Source organism: Manis pentadactyla, chromosome 9 (genome assembly GCF_030020395.1).
Source record: "Manis pentadactyla isolate mManPen7 chromosome 9, mManPen7.hap1, whole genome shotgun sequence".
Classification (NCBI taxonomy): Eukaryota; Metazoa; Chordata; class Mammalia; order Pholidota; family Manidae; genus Manis; species Manis pentadactyla.
Genome location: NC_080027.1, coordinates 53,875,818 through 53,893,795, shown reverse-complemented (window position 1 = coordinate 53,893,795; position 17,978 = coordinate 53,875,818). Strand labels below are relative to the sequence as shown.

General features: G+C 42.5%; 1 protein-coding gene across 1 annotated transcript in view; it reads right to left on the bottom strand.

The window, feature by feature from the left end:
• Positions 1–17,978, bottom strand: part of SPON1 (spondin 1) — a 282,260-nt gene that overhangs the window by 181,001 nt on the left and 83,281 nt on the right. Inside the window, exon 3 of the mRNA XM_036918065.2 lies at positions 16,999–17,132. Coding sequence (XP_036773960.1) covers positions 16,999–17,132 — 134 coding nt within the window. The remainder of the gene's footprint in view (positions 1–16,998; positions 17,133–17,978) is intronic.

The window sequence follows — 17,978 nt, the reverse complement described above, 5'->3', positions numbered from 1 at the left end:
AAGGAGATCTGGATCTCCAGAGGTGGGGCCAGAACACTGGGGAGTTTAAAAAGCTTCTCAGGTGATTCTAATGTGCAACCAGGGTTGAAAAACCACTAAGATTATCTTAATTCCCCCACTTAGGAGGTAGGTACTCTTTTTATCTCCTTTGTTGATGAAATTAAGCGGAGGCACAGAGGGACCAAGCACCTTGCCCAAGTTTTTATAACTCTTAAGCAGTGGAACTGGGGTGGGAGCCCAATGAGTTTGACTCCACAGCCCATAGCTTTCTCCACTGGGCTCTCCCAGCTCCCATGAGACAGGGAAATCCCAAGCTAAAACTACTGGCAAAGACGGTCTAGATAGGTGTCCCCAGTGTTGTAGAGAGAATTTGATCCTCATAAAGGAAAATGTGAGACCACTCAGCAAATCCGTTCCGTTTTTTTAAGTGAAGACCAGGTTTTCACCTTGACTTTTACCCTCAGGGTCTGTGTGATCCAGCTCAAATCACATTACTTCTCTGTGCTTCAGTTTCCCATAATGATGATGTCAGCCTTGGCAACAGTATCACAGAGGCGCTTTGTAAATCCAAAAATGTAAAATGTAGAGGCACTTTTCATGCCTTTGCTCCTTATTGCCTTTTCATGGGGAGGAAAACAGGCTCAGACTGGGTGGACCCAGGACTCCAACTTTGACCCCAAATTGCCTGATGCAATGTTTCAGTCAGTCAAGAACCATCTTGAAAAACGCCATTAGTAGCAGAATCTGAAGTGATAGGCAGAGAAGTGTGGAGGTCAGGCACTTCTGTGAAGCTCTGGAGAGGGCTGAGGCAGTGGCTGCTGGGGGAGCCTGCTCTTCCCCCCTCCCACACTCCTCCTGCCCCCAGTCGGCCGCTCTCTGTCACTCTCTGGCTTTGATCCAGGGGCTAAAGTGAAAATGGGAATGCAGACTTGGTCCGAGGAGACCTTGGTCATTTCAGGTTCTCAGATAAATATTCGCGTGCCATTGCCTCAGCTCTGTTCTCTCCTCTTCCCTCCCCCGTACCTCACCCAAGCCTGGTGCACAGTAAGTGCTCACTATGTTTGTCAAATGAATAATTGAGTCCTGTAGGGTAGTGGGCCGTTGAGGGTGGTCAAAGATACATTGACTTTGCTTCCAGCTGAGGTCAACCACTACCTAGGCATGACAAACAAAGGGGCCTTTACACCTTTGCCTGCTTCTAAGTTTCCATCCTAAACTGCTCACCTTGACCTAAGTTTGTGCTCCATTTCTCCCTGGGCAACTGCTTTCCCCACTGAGGACCCTTTGGACCAGATCCTCAGCCTTTCTTCTTTGGTTTCACCCTTTGTTACTTTCTTCCACTGTGAGCTGCCCTGCCTCTGCAGCCACCCAAGGTACAGCTGCCCCCTGGGCCCACCCAGGCTGCAGGATTACCTGGCCCCGGGGGAGGACTCACATGGCTGCTCACTGGGCCAGAGGGGAGGTGGCCTGAATGGTAAGATGCACCTCCCCCATTGTCCCTCTAGTTAGAGAACCATGGCAGCCTGCAGCCCCCTTTGTAAGAGATAAACAATCCTCATGAGAACTCAGCCTCATGAAAGACCTACTCACATGCTGTGGTAGATCACAAGCTTGGGCTGTGAAGTTGGACTGTCTGGGTTTCAAATCCCAGCTCTCCTACTTATGGTATCAGGCAGTTGTGCCTCAATGTCCTCTCCGGAAAATGGGAGAATAGTATCTGCATCATAAGGCTGTTGGCACATATTTTAGCTTTTCTTTTTTGTATATATGTTTGCTTGTATGCATGTAGATTTTTGTGTGTGTGAATGTGTGTTTGCATACATACTTGTCTGCATGTATATTTGTGAATGTGTTTGTGTTTGTATGTATGTTTATATGTTTGTATGTGGGGTGTGGGCTCCATACCACTTGCTAGGTTAGCACACTTACTTACCTTCAGAAGATCTTGCTGGGTGGCGGGGGTGTCTGACTCCTGGGTGTGGCACCAAGAGATGGTTCCCACCAGGGGCAAAACAAGACTTCTCTTTATGTTGCTTCCTGTTTCTGGTTCTTAAAGCACCCCCTTTTCACCAAATCCAAAAATCCTACCTTGCTTCAAGGCTATATTTAAAAGGTTTCACTTTTTTATATATATCAAAAATTTTGCTTTCAACCCTTCTTGCATGCCTTCTAAAAAGTTCTTCAATAGAATATAATGGAGATTTAGCTATCATTTTTACTGTCATTTAATTAGAGCAATACCCAACTGAATGCCCAAAGAAGGAACTTTGCTTGGGCAAAGGAAAGGATAAAGAGAAGGAAAGTCAAGTCAGATTTATTGAGCCGCCTCTGCCTAACAGTACTCCTTGCTCCACCATCAGGATCCACATGCAGGTCCTTAACCATTCCTGGTTTGTCTGGTCTAGGGGCAGCCCCCCATGCTGTTTCCCCTGGCCTATCTCCCCTACTGCCTTTTTGTCAGCTTGCAAGCTGTGCTCTTTGGACTGTCTACAGCACCCTAGATTAGTTTGGGTGCCTGCCTGCCCCAGCGCTGTAGTTACTGCCCACTGACTGGTCTGTTTCCCCACCATTCTGCAAGCTTCCTGTTGAGCTGTGCATCCTCGGTGTCTGGCATGGTGCCTGGCATAGACCGATGGTGCTACATGAAGGAATTAAGGAACGAATGAACTCAGCCCAGCTCTCAGGACTGGTCAGTCTTTGCCTGTCTCCTCAATTTAACCCAATGTCCTCTCATCCACACCTAACTCAACCTTTTGAGAGAAAGAAGCCAGGAAGAAAAGGGAGAAGCCAAAGAGAAAAATAAGATAGAAGAGAAGGGAAGAGACAGCTCTTCTCTTTTCTCTTCCATCCCAGCACCCACTGAGTCTTTTTCATTTGAAACCATTTCAACCCCCAAGGAAACTTACAAGAATAGTACCAAGGACATTTTATTCCCTCAAGTATTTGTGAGTAGGGGTTGACATGATGTGTCACCCTGAGTACTTTATTGCATATTTCCCAAATGATAGTCTTCTATGTAACCACAATACAACCATTACGTTTAGGAAATTAACATCAAGCACTTAATCCTCAAACCCTATTCAAGTTCCAACTTGAGTTGTCCCTTTATTGCCAAAGATCTAGTATATAATCACAATGCTGCACTTGGATTTTACAACTCTTTGGTCTCCTTCGATTTAGAACAGTTCCTCAGTCTTTCCTTGACTTTTCTGACTTTGAAACATGTTTGAGCTTGTCTGATGTTTCCTCAGGATTAGATTCAGGTTATGTGTCTTTAGCAGGAATATCACAGAAGTGAAGCTGTGTTCTTGTTGCATTCTGTCAGATAGCTTGATTTAAATGCAGATTTGTCCCATTACTGGTATCTGCTGGACTTCTCCACTCAAAAGTTCCAGTTTCTCTCTTTGCAGTTATCAAGTATTTTGAGGGTAAGTACTTTGAGAATATATAAATGTTCTGTTCCTTATCAAACTTACCTATTTACCTATTAAATTGGCAAATGTATTTCTCTATATCAGACAACCTCTGCTTTTCCATGTTATTTCATGGGTTATAATATGTTACTCTTGCAATGCTATGGGAACTTAGAGCCCATGGATATTTGTGCATGGTCTTGTTTTGATGTATTTTAATTTTAATTTTTCCTGGTCTTGATTTTTTAAATTTAACATGACTATTTTGTTTTATGTTTTTCTTAACACCACTTCATATTCTTTATGGGAATTGGCAAGAAGCAAGCAAGCAGAAGGAAAGGAGATCCAGTGAGATGGAAATGTAATAGTTTTTGAAGCTCAAAAAATCATCTTTACAACTGTAGTTTTCATTCTTAGTGCCAAAAACTGGAATTCACTTCTAGGCTGAACAACTTCTTTTGTCTTAGAAACATCTATGTGATGATCTTTATTTCATTGCAGAAGTAAAGCAACAACAATAATATAGCCATTTATAGAGCTGATTCCTAGCCAGACACCATTGTGAATACCCTCTCTCTATTAACCCATTTAATCCACACAGAAACCCTAGGGAGTAGGTCCTATTATTATTATTCCCATCTTGCATCAGGGGAAACTGAGGTGCTAAGAGTTTAAAATGACTTGCCTGGGATCATTAGTAAGTGGTGGAACCAGAGCTCACTCTCAGGCCACCTGACCTGGGACTCCACCTTCGTAACTATACTGCCAAACAAACTAGACCAGAGGAGCACTCGCTTTTGAGTTTGGGGCAACTGGGACTTGTACAGGGGCATTCTTTTGAGGGCAAGTAAACTGGCCACAGAGATTAGGCAGAGAGCTTGATGCCAGCCAAGGGTGAGAGCAGGGAACCCCCAAGGATGAGCTTCTGGGCCCTAAGAGCAGCAAAACCTATAAGCCAGTTACGTAGGTTCTCTGTTATAATTCCCTTCCAGCACATTCCAGGTTTCAACAACATCTTATTAACCACTGTTTGGAGACATAACTGTGATGTGGAATATTAAGCATGGGCTCCAATAGGGAACAAAGATCAGGGAGAAGCCACCAGAGGAATAGATCCATAGTCTAGACCCAGGTGAATAGCCAGGGTGGCAAGAGCCAAGAGTTTTTGATACATGTAACACTGAATAAAGATTTCTCACAGTTATTGGGTGGTCAACCTGGTAGAAGCCTGGTATTTCTGTAGTTAAGGGAGATGTAGTTCTTAATTAATAATCTGCAAATATATTTTCTATTTAAAAATATGGAGGGCTACCCTTTGAATAGTAAGACTTGACTCTTAGAATCCACATCTGTGATTCCGTTTAGAGCATCCTGTTTTCTCCAGCATTAGTTGGTTGAGGCTGAGGATCATTCCTCTATCAAACCATGACTTCAGCTGGGATCCAGATTATCTGAGAAATTGTTCCTTGGGGTGGAAGTCTTCTTTAGCACACCACATATCACAGTTGTTGACTGAGGAAGAAGGCAAGGTGTGCCTTCCATCTCAGTGTACAAAGAAACAAGTACAGAGATGAGCAATAGGTACGTTACTGCATTCAGCGTCCCCACTCCAGAGGCATTGCCAAACATGTACTGAGGGCCACTGACTGAACACATGACAGGCAGCACAAAGCAAAAGCCAAGTGAGACCACAGAAAGCCAAACACAAAAAAGCAAGCATAGAGAAACCAGAGCTGGGAAGGGGGTTCACCTAGCAACACAGCTGGTGTGAAGGAAGATTCCTCCAAGCAACGTGGACTGGAACAGCAGGGCCTGCTCAAGTACATTCTGACTCATCAGATTTCTACGTGGAGCCACAGATGTGTTTAATTTTATACATTGAGACCGATTTGCACACTGTGAGCATGCACGAAGCCACCAGCTGCCTGAGCCACATGAGCATGGTGGCTATGTAAGAGTGAGTGGGAGAGCCTGGCTACCATTTCAAGGGCTCTGCCTGTCTACTCTTGCTGGCTTCCTGAGTCCACAGCCACAAGACTCAGCTCTGTGGCTTTTTTCTGGGGTTGTGGCCCAGTCACCCATCCTTTACCACTCCCCAGTTTTGTCTGTACCCTGGAAGGCTTTTCTGGGGAGCTGGGACTTTGTTCAGAGTCTGGGTGCAATTATCACAAAACAGTCTCTGACTTTTGGAAAAAACATGAACTTTGGACCATGTAGGAGATGCTAGCTACCCAGTCCTGCACCCCAAACTGCAATTAAAGCAATTCTGATGTCATCGTTAATCATGCCCATTTATATTTTGAAAGGAAACCAAATGACGAATGTAATGATTATTTCTGCTTCTGCTTCCCCCCTTTCTCCTCAGAAAAATTGGCAATAACACTAAAGTCAAATTAAACATCTGTTTGAAAAATAAGCTGGAGTGCTGATGACAGCTGCCCTGGACTTACAAATGCACCACAGCTGTCAAACTCTAAATTAACAGTGATTTTCATTTATGAATAGCATAGAACTAAGATTATAAGGAGCTTTTTCTCCTCGGTTTTCCCTGCTTCCAGGGGCTTGTTAAATGTGAAATCTTAGGGAAATGACTAAGGAAAAATGTAGCTGAAATCAGCCTGCCACAATTCATCATGGAAGGAGTGAGGGACATTTTTTCCATTAATGTAACCTCCTTTCTTCACTGGCTTTATGTTGGGTATTCTCTGTGGAAAGCAGGGTTGCAGGGAGCCTAATATATCAGGGACAATTCTTTGCTTAGTGGTTGAACGTGAATGGTGACAGAGCTGCGTGCATCTACAGAGGAAGGCCTTCTTCTGCAGCACCAAGGACCGTCTGCTCATCTTTCCAGCATCGTTTGCATCTTCAACGGGGCTTCAGCTTGTGCTTTAGCAGATGCATTAATGAATGGCCAGCTATATGGCTTTTTACTCTGCAGTCCCATACTGGGTGTAAAAGATCCAAGCAAGCCACTTTGGTGACAGGATAAAATAGGCCAACCTGTTTCACACTTACTGTATGACCCCAAAGGACAAACGAAGTAGGTGTGGGACCATTTCTTTGCCCTTTCCTAGCCTTGTCCCAAAGTCATCACTGTCCTTCCCAAGGAAGGGGTAAGGCTCCAGAGTAGAGCAACATATCAACTGCGTATATTCCTGGTTAAAAAAAAATTTGTGGACTAAATATATGTAAGTGTGATACCATCTGGTACTTTTCCCTGTTGCCCAAATGTTTCCATTTTTATGCTTTGATCATTTCATGTCAAAAATGTCCACAGGGATAAACAGATCGTGGCACACACACATAATGGATTATTATTCACATTATAAAGGAATGAAGTACCAATACATGCTATGATACAGATGAACCTCAAAAACACTATCTCAAGTGAAAAAGTGAGATGAAAAAGGTTACATATTGTATGATTCCATTTACATGAAATATCAAGAATGGGAAAATGCATAGAGACAGAAAGTAGGTTGGCAGCAGCCAGCGGCTATGGGGAGACACTCCTTAATTGGTGGGCTTTTATGTTGGAGCAACGGAAATGCTTTGGAACTACATACAGTTGGTACTTGTACAACATTTCAATGTACTAAAGGTTATGGAATTGATGACTTTAAATGGTTAATTTTATGTTATATGAATTTAATCTCAATTTTCTAAAATGCCCATAGGGTAAAAACATCGTGTTTAGCTCCCACCATGACCAGGGCAGGGAATATGTTGGGTCCATCAGTGGGAGAGGACTGGAGCTGGTCTCGCTGCCAATCAGGGTGGGCCGTATACTGCTGCCCATTAACCAAGGTGCAGTCAGTACCCGGCCTCTCATGATCCTGGCATTCCACATGGCAGGGCCTCAGTGTTCCACCTGTGTTTACTGCTGAGCCCGGGCTCCCCTGCAGCCCCTACTTCCTGGTTAATTCTTGCCAGTTTCCTCCTCTGGGGGCTGCATCCTGCACCTGGGACCCCAGCTGCTGAATTAGACTCTTTAGCCATTGGGCTGCTCCCCTGGAACTGTACCACCACCAGCCTCCCAGGAATCTCCTGGCATCAGGATTCTACCAGTTGGATGGTGGGTTTTAGGGTACCTAAGTATTCCTGAATTAAGCACATGTGACCCTTTTAGCCATGGCCTCAGTTTTTCCAACTGCTCTCCTAAAGAACCAATCACTTCAGCTAGTTCAAGGTTTTCCCAATATCTTTTCTGTCAACTCCTTGCTTCCTTCCCTGCTCAGGATTGCTGAGGTCCTAGCCAGCCTCATGGGAAAGCCACACTGACTTACGACAAAGGAGCCTGTGGTTCTTCAATACCTAATGCCAGAAAAGTTGTGGGGTAAGCTGCACCCCAGCCATATGAGATCCCCTTAACCCTGCTGGCTTCCTCTCAGGCACATACAGAGTCATCTCCTGTGGGTTTTCTATGTTATTTCCTTCCAAGATAAGATTTGGTGAGCCCTTTGAAGTTACAAACTATAATGAGTGCTGGCTAATTTCTCCTTAATACTCATCTTCTCTTCCCACTGACAAGACTTTGTCTTGCCAGGTCCCTGGGTTTATTTTCTGTTTTGTAAATGACGATTAGTTTCCTTAGTCCCTCCATGAGCAGTCCTCTACCCCCTAGTTCACAGGAGGGGCTTTGCACGCACTGACCAACTAAGGCAGAAGGCAGGGTAATAGGGGTTGGTCAGGCTCAGTCAGCAGAGCTTAGTGGTGTTCAGCTGACAACAAAGGCTGTGGAGTCAGGCGGAAATGAGTTTAAATTCCAGATCTGTTACTTAACTGCTGTATTACCCTGAATATAAACTCTCTAAGCCTGTTTTTTTCATCAAAATAGGTATAGTATAGAGAAGACTCTATAAGCTTTATAAGAAATAAGTAAGATAAGGCATACCTTGTATGTAGCACAGAGCTTGGTAATGAATGTAAGCTGCTTACACTGCTATTCATGCTAACTGATGCACTGGGTGCCTCTCTATTCCTCTTCGTATCCTCTCCTCCCACCTCTGACTCACTGGGGCAGTGACCAGCTCTGCCCCACTGTAATTAGATGATGCACACCTTATCTGCACAGTGTACCTCTTGCTTCCTACTCTAGAGGTTCTCTGATGCTACAGTATTTGTTCAGAATCTGATGCCCACTCACATGGGTGCAATCCAGAAGTGCAAAGGAGTTAATACTTGGGGGACACCCTTGATCAATGGTGGATGGAAGCTAATTCATAATGGCCTCCACCTTCATCCCTAGGCACCCTGTTCTGAGACTCATGTTGTAAGGCTTCTCAAAAGGTCCCAGCAGGATCAACAAGTGATGCCTATGTGATGGTCAGGGTAATAACACTGGACTGAATCACTCCCACTTCCTCACCTCCTGCTCTCTGAGATCACTTTTCAAATAAACTACCTGCATACAAGCCTTTGTCTCAGCTAGGCTCTGAGAACAACAAAGGACAAGAATCAGCAGTTACTGAGTTCCTAGCACTGGGGTAAGCATTAGAACAGGGATTAGTATACATTTTCTATAAAGTGCCAGAGAAGAAATATTTTAGGCTTACCTAACAAACTTGAACGGGGCTCTCCATCACCTTCGAGATAATGTCTAGAATCCTAATCAGAGCGTTGAAGCCTCCCCTGTCCTTTACCAGAGTCCCTGACCAGTCACTTCTCCCACTGAATCCCTTTTAGCCATGGCCTCAGTCATATGGTCTCTGTTGCAACTTCTTGTTCCTGTCTGCTGTAGCATGAAAGCAGCCCTAGACAATGTATAAATGAATAAATGTGGCTGTGTTCCAATAAAATTTTATTTTCAAAAACAGGCAGTGGGCCACATTTGGCCTATAGGCTATGATTTGCCAATACTGAATTAAGGTCACAAGGAGGAGTAAAAATGATCCCCCCCTTTAGGGAGCTCACTCTCTCCAGTAGGGAGGAGAAGCATCTAGAAATGAGGCTGGAAAGGTGGCTGGAACAAGTCACAAACGGACTTGGACACAATGCTAAGGTATTTTGACTTTATTCCTTGGTGATGGGGAACATTGAACAAGTTCTCAGATCCTGTAGCAGCTGCAGCTCAGCATAGGTTATTTCACTAGCAAGAAATGAGTTGATTCTTTTTAACATTTATGTGAAACCCAGTCCTGCCAGAGGGCTGGTGCCTCTGCAGGAAGACTCTGAGTGATACTTCCATTACCAAACTTCCCACCCAGGATTGCATCAACCGGGGAAAGATTTCTTATCTGATATTTTTGAGGCCAGACATGTTTCTGAATTCAGAATATTTGCAGATTTCAGAAAAACAAGACAGTGCAAATTCTATACACTTTGTAATACCCCCATCAGGGTCTGGAGCAGCATCAAATGCATTAATATTTATAGTCAAAGACTATAAATAACTTCCAGTCAGTTCAGGGCAGGTATGGGCTCTAAATGAATTGAGAAAATCTTTTGGATTTCAGAATTACAGATGAAGGACTGTGGACTTAATTTGTGTTTCACTTTTAGATTATAACATCTTCAAAGACAGCCTCTGAGTCCCCGGTGCTCACACACAGGAGGTGATCAATAGATGTTGCCAAGGGAATCAGCAGACAAGAATGACTGGACAACAGGGTTCATGGAGGGATTCAGTGGAAGAAGTGGCTCGTCAGGGACTCTGGTAAAGGACAGGGGAGGCTTCAATGCTCTGATTAGGATTCTAGACTTTATCTTGAAGGTGATGGAGAGCCCCATTCAAGTTTGTTAGGTAAGGGGTGTGACTCAGCTGTGTATGAGGACAGCAAGGCTTATCCCAGAGGAAGGTTATCCCAGAGGGCAAAGAACAAGAGTGAGCAAGTAGGAGGTCCTTGCCACAGTGAGGCAAGAAGTGTCTGTGAATACGGCAGTGAAGGCAAAGCAAGTGAGACAGAAGGGACAGATTCGGCAACTAAGGATGTTGGGGGAGAGCGAGAAGAGTTATACCTGACCTGGGGGCACCAATCTGAGATGGCAGAATGCAGTATTAAGATTGCAGACTATAGCAGACTTCTGTTAAAATCCCAGCTCTGTCGCTTGCCCTGTGACTTTAGGCAAGTTACTTAACCTCTCTGTGCTTCAGTGTCCTCTTTAGTATCTACTTCATAGGGTTGCTCTGAGGATTAAACAAGTATCTGTAATGCACCTAGAATGGGGCTTGGCTCTGGCCTTTTATTACCCTGTAACCAACCAGTGTTTCATATGGTCGAATTCCCCAAATGGCTCACCTAGTGACTATCTCCACAGAGTAAGAGGACCCACATCTCAGTCCCTCCCAGAAAGTGACAAACAGGTGCAAGAAATCTGGTAATAAAAGGATGTAATAAAGGTAACAAATGTATGGAAAGAGGATCACTTCAGGAGACAGTATTTTTATCAGATTTAAGGGGACAGGATTTCCCTCTGATGGGGTCTGTACGCATCTATTTTATTCACAGGAATTTTCATTCAGTGAGTTGCTGCTCTGCTCTAATGGTTTGTAGCATTCCTGCAGAACTGTAGCATGCCAGGGCAACCTCAAGTGCTGAGCCATTCATCTCAGGAGAAAGCTATATGGAGGTCTGCCTGGAAAGCCTGTAGTTTTGAAATGTTTGAATCTTTGCATCCAAATGGAAAATGGAAATAGTGTCAGGTTTGTGCCAAAAGGAAAGCCGTAATTGCTGTTTGCTTCCCTTTGCAGCCCTCCTGGGCAAAGGAGCACGACCGACCAAGCAGGCTTCAGAGCTGTCATCTACAGACAGTTAGCAGCCTGCAGCTCGTGCTACCGGGCTGCCTCCTCCCAGGAATATTACCCAAACACCACAACACAAATGCCCCCTTTTTTGCAAGTGAAATCTCTGCACAAAGGTGCCATATCCCCTTTCATCTGTCCTCAACTCTGCTGTTCAATTCCAGCATGCTTACTAACTTTTTAACAAACCTTCCTGCCAGCATGTCTGTCCACTGTCTAATAACCACAAATGGCTCCCTCATTCCACTTGAATCAAATTCAATCTCCTCATCTTGACATTGGAAGGCTTCCATGCTTCAGCAACGTTTTTTGGCCCCAAAGGCCCTCTAATCTCATCATGTCTGTTCACAGTCTCCCAGGGCTGCCACATTTACCCTTACCTCCAAGTTCTCACTTCAGCTTTCAAGCTGTCCACCTCCTCACCAGGAATAACCCCTTCCCTCCTGTCCATTTATCCAAACCCTACTACGGCCTTCAAAATAGAAACTAACCTTTCCAAGAAGCTGTGGTGCTCCCATTTTTCCATTCCTCACTCATCTCCTTTCCGACTAACCATGTTTAATTTGTCCCCAGTTCATGTCTGCCTTGGGTTTGCTAATTCTTGCATACCTATTTTTATTTATGTCACAACTAGATGGAAAGTGTCTTGAAAGTCAGGATCATTGTTGATGCTCTGAGTCCTTCTTGGTGCTAGTAAGCTCGGGGCACGTGGTAGGTACATATGGAATACTGGTCGGCCGGTATCACCACCTTCCACATGAAAAAGGAAACTCTCTCTGCTAGATGAAGGGTCTTTCTCAACTTGATTAAAGGCATCAGTGTGAAACCCATACTTCATATTACACTTTAAAGTGAAATACAATTGTATCCCCATTGAAATCAGGAATAAGTATGAATACCATTATTAATATTCTCCTAGAGTAGATAGATAATAAACTAAAACCTGAAAAAAAAACCCAAAAGATATACTTACTTGTTATTTCCCAAAAGAATGAAAGAACAAGCCATTAGAACTATTAATAGAATTCAGCAGTGTTCAAATTCAAACTCAAGGTGTAAGAATCAATAGCTTTCCCAAACATAAGCAGTCAATGAATAGAAAGTAAAACAAGAAAAAAGAGCCCATTCACAAAAACAATTAAACTATAAAATATCAGTGGGGGGAAAGTGCCTCACAAGAATGTGCAATCTAATGAAGAAAAATCATATTACTTTACTGAAGGATATACAAGACCTGAATAAATAGGGGATAGTCCATATTTCTGAGTAGATAACATATTATAGGGATGCTGATGTTTCCCACATTAAACTATTTTAATTCAATGCAACAACATACAAATTCCCAATAACAGTTCTCACCGAACGCAACAAACTTATTCTATGATTTGTCTGGAATTATGAATCTGCTTGAATGGCCATGAACATTTTGAACTAGAAGATTAATGAGCAATGACTTGCTATCAAAACATAAAACAAAATTATACAGTAAAATGGTGTGGGTTTTGCACAGTAATAGAGATCAACAGAATAGCATGGACCTGTATAAAAATTTTATATTTGATAAAGTAATATTTCAAATAATCGGGAAAAGGACAAACTATTCAATAAATGAATGGGGACAACGCACTAGCCATTTGGAGAAAAACAGATAGATCTCAATTTCTCATCTGTGTGGGGTATCTTTGGTTTGTTCCAAAGATAATTTCTGCATCCTTCTGCACCCTGGCATTTGCCCAAGAGGAGAATCAATATGGACTCTACTAGTGGGCTCCACTGTCCTCAGAAGTAGATCCAGGCCAATGGGGAGAACTGACAGAGGCACAGGAAGGGAGTGGGGCTAAGGTCCCTGTGGAGTCAACCTTAGGCTAGTTGCTTCCCTTAACTGAAGGGCTCAGCTCCTGTGCGATGGTGGTCTTCTCTACTCTGTCCCCTTGGTCCCCTTTCCTGCCCTTTCAGGCCTGAGTGGGAAAAGGTTTTTTCCACTGTTATTTTGCGTCTTCCCTGCCCACCTTGCACTGTAATGGACCCCTGATTAAACCGAACCTTTGGAACCTCATTTTGAGGGCTATTTTCTGTTGACACTTACTGTTACCATACCATTCACAACATTAAATTCCAGGAGAATTAAAGGCCTAAATTTATATTTAAATCTATGAAAATATTAACAATATGGGAAGATACTCATAACTGTGGGTGTAGGAAGATTATTTTTAAACAAAATACAAATCAAATTCATAAGGGAAAGGATGGATGCATTCAATCAAAATAAAAATTTCAAATTTCTAGATGATTAGATACCCATAAGCAAAGTTAAAAGAAAGATGAAGAGAAATATTTGATATTTTTAAGAGTGTTATCTATATTGTATAGAGATCAGTTTTAAATATAAATGTTATATGTATATAATTCTGTATTTACATACAAAACAAAAAATTTTATGTATAAACATGTTCTTATGTATCTATACATGTCAATATGTAAACATCAGTTTTTAAAAGACATTGTTAGAAAAATGGACAAGAAAATGCACAGGTCATTCACAGAAGAGGAAATAGAAATGTAATAAATATTTGAAAAGATTCTTGATACTACTAGTAATCACAAAATGCAAATCAACATCAGATACCATTTAAACTATCAGATTGGCAGAATTTTAGACATTGATAACATCAGAGTTGAGCGAGTAAGGAAAGGCTTTCTTGTTCACAGGCAGGAAGAATGTCTCAGCTGGCCTGCTTTCCTGAGGAAAATCTGGCAGTGTCTATTGAAATTATAAATGTGCATCCCTTATGATCCCCCCTCTTGGCAACCACCATGGATGAAAATATCTGCTCAAAGAGGTATAAATGTATTTTTTTGTGGTATTTATACCACAATGGTATAATGGTACGAAAGCTAGAAATAATCTAAATGTCCATTAACTGTGGAATCACTGACACACACCCACACTATAGACTACATGCAACAGATTAAGAGAAGAGGTAGTTCTATACATACTGACCTGGAAATATCTCTACTACATTTTACTTAGTGAAAACCCATTCGGATGTTTTGTAGATACCATTTATGAAAATTTAAATTTCCCACACAAATGAAACTATGTTCTTCTATATTTACTTACATGCATATCAACGCACAGCTAAAAGGTGAAAGAACACATACCGAACTGGTACCTACTGCAAGCTTTGGGTGGGAGACTCTGGGGTTTGAAAGAGGCAAAGTCAGGGATTTTTCACTTTTGCAGCATTTTACATTTTTCTGTATTTCACTATTTTCTATATTATTTGAGCTTTTACAGTGTGATGTAATTATATCTTACCTATAAAATTATTTCCTTAGTGAAAACTTGTAGCTTATATTTAATTCCTCCAGAAAAGAAGAAAAGAACATGGGACTATAAAGTTATATGGGTATGTGACTTCAGGAAGCGTGCCCAGTTCCCTGAGACCTGTGTTCTCCTCTGTAAAATGGGGGTAGATGGTTGTGAAGATTAAATGCGATAAAGTCTGCTAGATGTGCAGCTGGGTTCCTGACACGTAGAAAGGATTAGCTGACCTATTCTCTCTCCTTCATTTGGCCTGTGAAACCCTTGAGGGCCAAGAACATACTTCAGTTGTCTATATATCCTGGATTTCTGGGCAAAAATAGAAGCTCAATTACATTTGCTGAAAGAATGAATGACTGAGCAAACCACATATGTTCATTGTTAATGGATAAACATATGTTCATTGTTAATAAGTAAACAAGAGAAGCCTTTCTGGCTTCCACCAGGAAGATCAAATGCTGGTTTGGGAAAACAATAAATCAAACAAAACCAGAGATCTGAGCCAGAGGGAAAAGAGTTTTCAGAGCAGGAAGACTCAGACACAGATCTCATGTTTTCCAACTTTGTTCTTCAGAGCTCCAGGCTCTGCGGAGGGGGATCAGGCTGTCCTGGGCAGGGTTGTGCATACTGGAAGGCGAAGTTGAGAACCTAGGGTTCAGGCTGAGAGACTGAATATACTAACGGACAATGGCCAGGCCACATAGGACAATGACAATTGAACTGACTCCCAAACTCTGAATCAAGTGGCCTGGAAAGCTGAACCACAACTTCTGCAACTGTCAGCCCAAAGAAAGGCAAATATGCCCCCAGACTCATCACTGCGATGTCCTGCTTGTAGTTAGTCCACTTCCAACTTCCCCATGCCAACACCCTCCAATCAGCAATTGTCCCTTTTCGCCCCGGGGAGCTTTCCTGCCTTTGAGTGTCTGCTGAATGCTAGTGATGGCAGCTGACTCCCTAGCTATATAGCAAGCTCTGAATGAATCACCTCTGCTGGTCTTCATATGCACAAGACCTTCTCCCACATTTCAACTAGATACTAGATTCATGTAACAAATTGGGGTGTATATATATAAGGTTTCATTTAAAAAGTCCTACTAACATTTTTTTTTTGAAAAATCACCAATATAGATTAATGCCAACAGCCAAACTTCTCAAGGAATCTGGGGACGGATGCTCAACTTGCATTAAACTAAGAAAGAAACAAGTGATGTCCAGATAGATGACAACAAAGGGAGGCCACACAAAGACAGGGCTGGGTCTGGACAATGGACAGAGGCTTCCGGAGATCTCTGTGGGCTTTTTTCTATAATCCAGACACAATGAGTCCAGAAACTGCAGGGACAGGACTGCCCAGGTGGAATGCCCCTTTATCAGCCTGTCCTTGGGGGTGAGCTGGAATTAACCACAGTTGTTAGACAAATGAACCAAATACACAAATGAGGCTCTAGGGGAATTTAAAGAAAAGAAATATGGTTGGAAAAGAAAATTCAGCTGCAACTTGTCTGACCTGGCTGATGATGCAACCATGCCCCATCTCCAAGGGGAAATGGCTTCTTGGATCCTGGGGTTAGAGCCTTGCCCATCTAACCATGATTATTTGCCTGTCTGAAATCTTAAAATTCCCAGTGTCACTCTATATAGTCTTTAAATCTATTTAAAAGAGATTATGGTTATTGTTTCCCAAACTGGTGAACATTAATAGATATTTGAACAAAAAAAGGAGTTTTGCAGTCAAATAAGTTTGGGAAATGCTGGTTGAAATCAAGTTAAACAGATTTCATTTTAGCAGGACATTGCAAAACCTTCAATACGCTAATATATGCTGTGAATCTGTAAGAAGGGGTTACAATATGCAGCATTTTCTAAACTTATTTAACCAAAGAAATTGTTTTCCTCTCCATCTATTTACATCTCTGTGAACATCATTCTATGACATATCATTTCACAGACACAGGTTTGAGATAAGCTGCCTATCAGAGGAGAACTATCAGCTGATTAACACCTCTTATAATCTATTGTAATTCATCAAAAGGAAGATCTGGAGGTCAGATAGAAGTGGCTCAAGAGGGTAATTTTGGTGGGAAAAGGAAGAAAATAGGATCATAAAGCATAGCTGGAGGCTAATGGAATGGAAGTGACAGTGGAGTCTCAGGTCAGCCTAGCACAGTTTAAGGATACTAGCTGTTAAATTCTGGATGGAAGAAGCCAAACATTTTCCTTACATGGTTTGTAATTTTTGTTAACCAGCCTAGTATCATTATCTCTAGGAAGATAGAGAGTGGCCAGGTATGACTGTACAGTATGAGGTAAAATACAGATTCAGTCGAATAATTCTTTTTATGGCATTTCACCATGGCTGGCCCACAGTCCCATTTTAGAGTCGTGATTAACTGAGGGTCTAAAGGTAATGCAACTTGTCTGATGGCCCAGCAAAGCCAGTTTTCTTTCTGCAAACACACATGACAGGCCGCAGGGAGGGAGAATAAAGTGCTACAAGGATTTCCACGTGCACTTACTTTAGAATCACACAGCCTGTTCCTGCTGGGGGTGCTATCCAGAACACCTGGATCCGTGTCCTCCTCCGTGGGGTGCTTTCAGTGACCGCAACCGGGCAGTTACTCAGAAACTGGGTTTCTTCTTCATCTATGATCTACGGAAACCAGTGGAAAATCAACATATTAAAATGCAATGTCACTTTGGAAAGGCTCTTAAGCTTCCGCGCTGACACTTCCTTAATTTTATTTTTAAACCTGTCATTTTGTGTTAGCAGCTCTCTATCCCCAGACACCAGAATAGTGCCTGGCATAGGATCCCAGTCAATGCTAGTTGAATTAACATGAGGGCAAAGCGTTGGCACATGTTCTCTGTTCTCTGGGACTTGGAGCTTGTGTCAGCATTTTGAGCAACAGACCACTAGGTGATGATCTTGCTCATCTCACTAGGACAACCTGTGTTCCACTTTGGGGGAAGAGAGAGGATGGGGAAAGGATGATCCATAGCAAACATTCTCTAAATAGATAACTTTATAATTCAGCTACAACTTTATAACTTGAAATAAAAATGTTAAAAGAAAACACCCCTTTGGAGGAAGTATACCAGAGTACATGAAGTCTCCCAGCTTCATAGCACTATTTACTCATGCAGTCTCTACTTTCTTAATTCAGACATTGTATTGGTCTCCTCTCAAGTTACCCATCAACATTTCCTCTGACACTGCAAAAAGCTGGTAACCATTCCCCTTCCCCAACAACGTTCCAGTATTTCTCCTGCTTGCTTCTGGGTCTGCTGCCAGTACTTGCCTATCCTCCGGTAGTATCTATCATAAGGCTACTGGACCTGGAAGGATCTTTTGGGGCAAATTATCTAAATCCATTTGGTCTTAAATGCCAACTCCAATTGACTGGTAGTAGCTCTGTCATGCATTAATAACATTAATAGATAACATCTATTCAATGCTTAGTGTGTGCTGGGGGCACTAAATTGAGTGGTTTATCTG